Source organism: Phragmites australis, chromosome 6 (assembly GCF_958298935.1).
Source record: "Phragmites australis chromosome 6, lpPhrAust1.1, whole genome shotgun sequence".
Lineage (NCBI taxonomy): Eukaryota > Viridiplantae > Streptophyta > Magnoliopsida > Poales > Poaceae > Phragmites > Phragmites australis.
The window spans coordinates 15,900,001-15,907,698 of record NC_084926.1 but is presented as its reverse complement, the minus strand read 5'-3'; the positions used below and the strand labels follow the sequence as shown (position 1 = coordinate 15,907,698).

Here is a 7,698-nt window from a genome sequence, read left to right as displayed (position 1 = left end):
GATTTTTAAACTAAATATTTTAAAAAAATATTATTAGTTAAAATTTTAAAAGTTTGATCTCACCTTACTTAAAAAGGTTTGTTTTTTATGACCGGAGAAGGAGGACACCATGGTCGTCAGGAGCACATGCTCCGCATCGGTTCAACACACAGTTTGCCGTATATACGTATACGCCGTGTGTTTACATGTGTCGATTACTCGACCGAACCAGCATCGCTATCGCCTGTCACCGGTTCTCCAATTCACCAGCAGGGTTGAGCTTGCTTGGACATGCAGGCGTGAGCGTGAGGGTATGATTCTGCGAAGGCATGCGATTCTCCTCCTCAACGGCGCCACCACCACCGGCTCCCGCACTCATGCCACCTCAGCGGCGCACGCAGCCGCATTCAAATCCGGCCACGCGGCGGACGTCTTCCTCTGCAACCACCTCATCGACTCGTACGGCGGGTCGGGCCGCCTCGCCGCCGCGCGGAGGGTGTTCGACGAAATGCAGCGCCGGAACCTCGTCTCGTGGTCGGCGCTCATCTCTGGCTGCGCTCGCGCCGGGAGCCCCGAGCTGGCACTGGAGCTCTTCGCGCGGATGGACGCGCCGCCGAACGAGCACATCTACGCCAGCGTGGCGCGCTCCTGCGCCGCCCTGCGCGCGCTCGCGGCGGGCGCGCAGGTGCACGCCGACGCCGTCAAGACCGGGTTCCTCGGCGCGTCCTTCGTGGCCAACTCGTTCGTGTCGATGTACATGAAGTGCGGCCGCTTCGACGAAGGGTACGATGTTTTCAGGACGCTCGCGGAACCGACCGTCGTGTCGTACAACGCCGTGATCTCTGGTCTGGCGGCGAGCTCCCAGCCAGAAAGGGGTTTGGAGGTGTTCAGGCACATGAAGCTGCGAGGCTTGCGTCCTGACATGTTCTCCTACGCTTCCGTTCTTGGAATATGCGGCAGTTTGGAGAATTCTTACACTGGAGCAGCGTTGCATTCCGATGCTGTCAAGATCGGCCTGGACGTCACAGCTTTTGTGGGCAATGTCATCTTGGAGATGTACTCGAGATATGGCACAGTCGAGGAGGCAGAGCAAGTGTTCTTGTCTGTGCAAGAGAAGGATGCTGTCACCTGGAACACCTACATTGCTGCACACTCGCGGCGTGGTGGCCACATGGAAGCTCTTATGCTGTTCAAGGACATGGTGGACGCAAACGTTTGTCATGACAGCTTCACGTTGGCCAGCGCCCTAGCTGCATGCGCGGAGCTCTCTCTGATCCGGCACGGCGAGCAAGTTCACGGTCACCTCATCAGAAGCAGGGAAGATACCGATGTCGCCGTGGGCAATGCGATCATCAGCATGTACTCAAAGTGCGGTCACATGGTGTTCGCAGCTCGCGTTTTCGATCGATTGCATGGTCGGAACTTGCTTTCTTGGAACACGCTGATTTCTGGGTTCGGCAGACAAGGCCATGCCATGGAGGCCATTGAAGCCTTTGAGCGGATGGAAGAAGCTGGGGTTCCTCCGGACTCTGTTACATTCACCGTCCTTCTAGCTGCTTGCAACCACGCAGGACTAGTGACCCAAGGCATGGACTACTTCAACTCCATGAGCGGCAGGTACGGCGTTTCACCTAGAGGAGAGCACGTCTCTTGCGTCATCGATCTTCTGGGAAGAGCCGGGAGGTTGAAGGAGGCCGAGGACCACGTCTGGGCATCGGCGTTCGGCGACGATCCCGTCGTCTTGGGCAGCCTTCTTTCTGCTTGCAGGGTCCATGGAGATACGGATGTCGGCGAGAGGGTTGCCGGGAGACTGTTGGCGCTTGGACCAGCGACGAGCTCGCCGTACGTGCTGCTGTCGCACTTGTACGCCTCGGGTGGGAGGTGGAATGGTGTTGCCGAGGCTTGGCGGATGTTGAAGGAGAAAACGGGGAAGAAGCAAGATGCCGGTTGCAGCATGGTTGATTCCAGATAGCAGGTGCTCCCCTCCGAGCTGGAGAAATTTAGCACGGGAGATCCTCTGGACGCAGAAACGGACGTGATCATGAATTGGTTACGACATCACGTTAGCAGATAGACAACCGGTTCACAAAATCATTCGGCGATTGTTGTCTTTGTGTGTGGTGAAAACATGAAGCAAAATAAGGAAACAAAAGCAACGGAAGACCGCCGCCACCACCGCTCGTCGATGCGTCCGGCTACGCCGCGCATTTGAGCAACACAAGGCCGGTCGCAGTCCGCGTGGCTTGGCGTGCCAGGCTGGTAGAGATTGGGTTGCCCGGTGCGGTTGGGGCAGGGGAGCGAGTGGCGGCTGCACAACGCCCAGCTCGTGGGCCGCGGCGTGAGGATCATGTGGTGCGGACGTGCATACGTGTTGGTCTCAGGAGTTTTTTATTTTTATATTTCGAAAATAAAAATATAGGGGTCTGAACAAATTGCAGAACTGACTACTGATGCCTTAAAAATAAAAAAAACTTCATTCCATTGTTTTCAAATTTTAAAATACTATCTAAATAATCATGAAAAAATCTAAAAAAAAATTGATGTTGTAGATGATACTATGATCTAACTCTTAAAAAAATTTAGGTGAAAATATGATCTGTACAATGAGAAAAAAGATAAATTTTATTATACATAATTTGTTAGACTCTGTATAATAAAATTTTTCTTTATTATTTTTCATTGTACAAGTAATTTTTTAGTTAAATTTTTGAGAGAGCTAGGTTATAGCATCCTCTACACCATATATTTTTTAGGATTTTTTATGACTATTTTGATAGTATTTGAATTTTAAGAGCATTAAAATACTGTATTTTTATTTTTCAAACCTGTCGTTTATTTTTTTTAAAAACCTATCGCTTCCAATGGACGTGTATTTTTGTAAAAAAATTTCGAAATATAAAAATAAAAAATCCCGGTCTCAGGTTCTGGCGATTCTGGTCCAGGCAGACACCCCGGTCACCGGCCGATCTGAACCGAAGCCCAAGTCCAGAACCCCAAAATCGGGGCCGGCCGACGCGCCGTCAGATCCAGGACTTATCCGACGGATTCACGCAAAGGCGGCGCACGGTGTTCGTTCCCCGCTCCCGGATTCCGCCAATCCCCGTCCACATCTACGGCTCCACCCACCCCTCCGCTCCTCCTCCGCCTTCGCCGAGGCGCGGCCCGATTCCCCCTTCGCCACCTGCCGACACGGCTCGTGCTCGCTAGATGCCACGGGAGGAGGCGAGCTACTTCTTGGAACATCTGCTCTAGTCTACTCATCCTCCGCCCCTCCAGCCCGACCGGAGATCCGTGCCTTTCAGTTCCCGGTAAGCCCCGGTCAACCTCGTTCATATTCTCGTCTGATTCATGGGAATTCATACTGATCCCGTACAATTCGTTCCTTGTAGCACTAGTGGTTTCATCTTGGATTGATGGATTAGCCGTCGTGTTTAGGTTTGTTCCGTTTGGATTTTGGTAAAAAAAAAAAAGGCCTTCGCGTTTCAACTGGTAGTGGCATAACACCTGCTAAATTTGCTGGATTATATAACGTTCAGACTTCAGATGGGTTTGGATCATATTTGATGACTCTGGGGGTTAAATTCACGGTCCTGGTTGAGGTTCCTTACTCCAATACTTTCGATTAAATCTGGGGAGTCGCTGCGCAAGAAAAGTTTTAGACAATGAGATGAATTCGTCATCTTGTTGACTATCTTTTTTCCTTGTTCCAACACTGTCCAAATTCGTACGGCTACGGTACTACTCATGTAGTCATGCTTGTTTAGGATTTGTTCGAGATTACTGCTGCAGTATTGTAAGAACATTTTTAATTAGGTTTGCAGATGTCTTTGTTTTCAAGATTTAAATTTGCATGAAGAGTTCTTATTCAATTGTTTCTTCACTTAGCTAAAATTGGGTTGTGCTTAATTAATTATACAAAATGTTAATAGCGTACTAGTCACAGTATTGTGCACCGCTACTATGTATCTAAGATAGATAGTGAGGCTCATAGATCTCCTCTCCTGTTGTTCAAAACCAGATTTGGTGCCCATTGATGGATTAGAGATGTTAAACTACAGCAATTTATTGAATTTGAAGAAAAGGGATTTAGATGGGTTCCGTTCTAAGTGCTGCAAGTAATACTACTAGATCTATGGATCAGCATGAGAAATCTGGAACAGATCCTAATAAGAGGGTAAAGATATACACTTATGAGTATGGGTCAAACCCAAGGATCATTCCGACTCTTCCCGATGAGCTCTCGTTCCAAATTCTGGCAAGGTTACCACGGATTCATTACCTAAATTTGAAGATGGTTTGCCGAGCTTGGAAGGTAGCAATCACCAGTTATGAACTTTCCCAGCTGAGGAGAGAGCTTGGCATAAGTGAAGAATGGTTGTATGTACTGACTAAAGTTGAGGCAAATAAGCTCGATTGGTATGCCCTCGATCCAGTGTTTCAGAAATGGCTCAGGTTGCCACCCATGCCTTCTTTCATCAATGAGGAGGAATCCAATAGGAGGACGGGATCTTCTGGGTTCCGAATGTGGAATGTTGTGGGTTCAAGCATTAGGATTGCTGATTTCGTGAGGGGCTGGTTCTGGCGCAGGTACGGTTTGGACCAGATGCCCTTTTGTGGTTGCTCAGTTAATGCTGTTGATGGTTACTTGTATGTCCTTGGGGGTTTTTCCAAAGCTGTCGCCCTGAATTGCGTATGGAGATATAACCCTTTTCTCAATTCGTGGCAGGAAGTAAGCCCGATGATCACAGGGCGGGCTTTCTGCAAGGTGGCGTTATTGAGGGGTAAGTTATATGTTGTTGGTGGAGTCAGTAGGGGTCGAAACAGCTTGCTTCCTCTGCGCTCAGCTGAAGTGTTTGATCCAAAAACTGGTTTGTGGAGTGAGCTGCCAGAAATGCCTTTTGAGAAAGCACATGTACTCCCCACAGCTTTCTTGGATGTGTTGAAGCCTATTGCCACAGGAATGGCACCCTACAAGGGAAAGCTTTATGTTCCTCAGAGTTTGTACTCATGGCCATTCTTTTTCGAAATTGGAGGTGAGATCTATGACCCAGAACTGAATTCTTGGTCAACGATGCCGGATGGTCTCGGTTATGGATGGCCAGCAAGACAGGCAGGCACAAAATTGGGTATTGTGATCAATGACAAACTTTATACCTTGCAGCCTTCCAGCTCTTTGGACAGTGGCCAGATAAAAAGATATGACTCTGAAGAAGACACATGGATAACTATTGAACCACAGGTTCCCGTGAATGACTTCACTGATGCAGAGGCTCCTTATTTACTTGCTGGCCTTCATGGAAGGCTCCACGTTATTACAAAATCGGGAAACAATAATCTTGAAGTTATGCAGGCTGTGGTGCAGAATAACACAGACAACAATGCATCTGAAGAAAATGTATTATGGACTACAGTGTCTTCCAAGAACTTTGGGGCTGCTGAGCTTGTCAGCTGCCAGGTTCTTGATGTTTAAAAAATGGATCACCGTTCAAACTTATAGATAATATATTTGGGCATCGGGCTATCTTTTTAGCCAACAAGTATACTTTTTTTTTCTTTTTTTTGCGTGTGTGGAACGGGCCTTTAATTTGACAAGGAGAGATATCAATTACAGGTGTTCAGATTTGTATAAGTTGACTCAATTGATGTAACACTGTGTGTATATATAGACGTACACTCCATATGATTAATGTACAGTTAGTATAGTTGTAAACAAGATGTGATTTTTCACTTGTGGAATCTCTACATCCTACTTTCTACAATCACTTGTATACCATGTACACCTGCTGTGATCCTTTTTATCTTCTCAACAGAATTCTGGTGCATAACGCCTCATATACTTGGTAACCAATGAACATTAGTTCGATCCTGAACTTCTGAAGATAATCATACTTCGTTGGGAAGGAGTCTGTTCTCCCCAATTTTATGATCCTCAATGTTTCTTCCTTTTCAATTGACACCCGCAATCTATCTTGTACTCCCAGTGACCTTCGTATTTCATATTTCAGGGTGCAAAGGTCTGCACGGCACGGCTCCCCGACGGCTGGCAGGATCCGGTTCTGCGTCGTATGCGTTGTCCCAGTCCCCAAGTAAGACGTCTTTGGATCCATCCTATCCATGCCTTAAAACATGTGGCATAATCCTCCGCTGACTTTTGCTTCCAGATGCAACCACCTAATAACATTGTCCATGTCAACTCATAATGTGTACATATAATCTTCAGGGAAGGTCAATGAAGTAGGCGGGCGTGAGAGCATGGTGTGCGAACCCGGATTTGACAGTATGCCCCGTTTTGCATCAGCTTCTCTAGGAAAATAATACCCAGTGCCAAATCTGAACCAGCAAGCGTTCGCAGCTGGTGCGTGCCCATCGGTGGGCACTGGGCACACGTACGCAGGCTTCGTTGTTTACTCGAGTAGGTTTGTTGGAAGTCCAAACGCAGTGTCAGCGGAATAAGGGGGGAAAATGCGATCGCTTGCTGGCGTTATGGACGAACACACGCACACATACACACGTCTTGATCGTGGCCATAATTTTGTATCACTTGTTCAGCTCCGAAGGTCATGCATGACGATGGCTCGAGAGGTGATGCGCCAGAGATATTGCTTCGGTTTAACGAAAGGGAAATATCACTCATGCTCAGGTTAGCCGGCATAAAAATGGAAGCTTACGAATTTTCTAGAACAAGCAGTGTCATGTTGGCCTCGAGCTGGCTTTACGATAGTTTTGCTGATATCTTCCAAAAAAAAAAAGTAATCTTACAATGAGTAACAGGTATACCGGTTTCTTTTAACTCATATTCCTTGGTTTGCAAATAGTACTGTACTACCATTTGATCATATTAAATCCGATATGATCAGAGTAATCAAGATCCACTCAAGCCAATTGAGAATTAGACCTATTTTTTTGTCTGGATTTTGCTTCATAAAATTAGGTGTTTGTTAATTGAAAGATACGAAAGATGGGTGCAAGGAGTTGTAAGCTAGCTGGCTCTGTAAGGTCAGTGGAGTAAGACAAAGACCGAGCCATTTCAGTGCACTGGGACCAACGAGCTTAATCGCCATGAAATTAAGTGTACTTTGTTTCCAATTTACGGTACACTATAATGTTTAATTACCACACATGTAAAAAATTAGTCTACTTACTTTCCAAGTTACGATATAATGTTTAATCACACATGTCAGTAAGGTAACCAACATCCTAGCTGAAATGATCTATAGGCTGTGGCCCAAATGAAGAAACCAAATACCCTCAAGTCAGCAACCATAATTTGCTGTACTGGAAAGCTTGGAAACACTTGCAATCGTAAGGACCAAAATGGACAGGAAGCCCTTAATTCAGGACGGAATTTCTACGCATCATTTTTTTTGTCATTTCACGTAATCACATCGAGTAACAAATGAAATTACATGACATCACGCGAGTTACACACTCGTTGTCAAGCAAGAAAGAAAGGAAGATGAAATTACAAAACCCTAGCAGAACGTTGGCCGAAAATCCCCAGCGCTGCAACTAGCCGTACTTCTATTTCGAGGCATCTAATCTCATATTACTACTAACCAAACGAGTAGTTGCGTATAATGCTTGCAAGCTTGTCTGCTCCAATAATTCCTCCTTCGTCTCAGCATGACCGATTGTTCGGCAATGGTGGAAGCAGAGCTGAATCAAGAAGAAGCTCCAGTGGACCCACCCGACGCGGCCGCTTTGGGGTGCACCTTCTTG

At 46.8% G+C, this 7,698-nt stretch overlaps 3 protein-coding genes across 3 annotated transcripts in view; 2 read left to right on the top strand and 1 right to left on the bottom strand.

Annotated features, from left to right (window-relative positions):
- Positions 1-292: 292 nt before the first annotated feature.
- Positions 293-1,951, top strand: LOC133923011 (pentatricopeptide repeat-containing protein At2g13600-like). Its single transcript, XM_062368488.1, has one exon. It carries the CDS (start codon positions 293-295, stop codon positions 1,949-1,951), a length of 1,659 nt encoding a protein of 552 aa, XP_062224472.1.
- Positions 1,952-2,840: 889 nt separating this feature from the next.
- On the top strand, positions 2,841-5,706 carry LOC133923010 (F-box/kelch-repeat protein At1g22040-like). Its single transcript, XM_062368487.1, has 2 exons — positions 2,841-3,287; positions 4,706-5,706. The coding sequence occupies exons 1-2, from the start codon at positions 2,841-2,843 to the stop codon at positions 5,447-5,449; spliced, it is 1,191 nt and encodes a 396-aa protein (XP_062224471.1). The 3' UTR covers positions 5,450-5,706.
- Positions 5,707-7,312: 1,606 nt separating this feature from the next.
- The window catches only part of LOC133921904 (uncharacterized), a 692-nt gene continuing 306 nt past the window's right edge, over positions 7,313-7,698 (bottom strand). The window contains exon 1 of the mRNA XM_062366995.1: positions 7,313-7,698. This exon is cut by the window's right edge and continues 306 nt beyond it. Coding sequence (XP_062222979.1) covers positions 7,641-7,698 — 58 coding nt within the window. The 3' untranslated portion in view covers positions 7,313-7,640.

Coding starts and splice junctions, on each gene's coding strand:
- LOC133923011 (XM_062368488.1), top strand. CDS start 293: ATGATTCTGCGAAGGCATGCGATTCTCCTCCTCAACGGCGCCACCACC.
- LOC133923010 (XM_062368487.1), top strand. CDS start 2,841: ATGGACGTGTATTTTTGTAAAAAAATTTCGAAATATAAAAATAAAAAA. Junction 3,288..4,705: donor TCCGTGCCTTTCAGTTCCCG/GTAAGCCCCGGT, acceptor AATTCGTGGCAG/GAAGTAAGCCCGATGATCAC.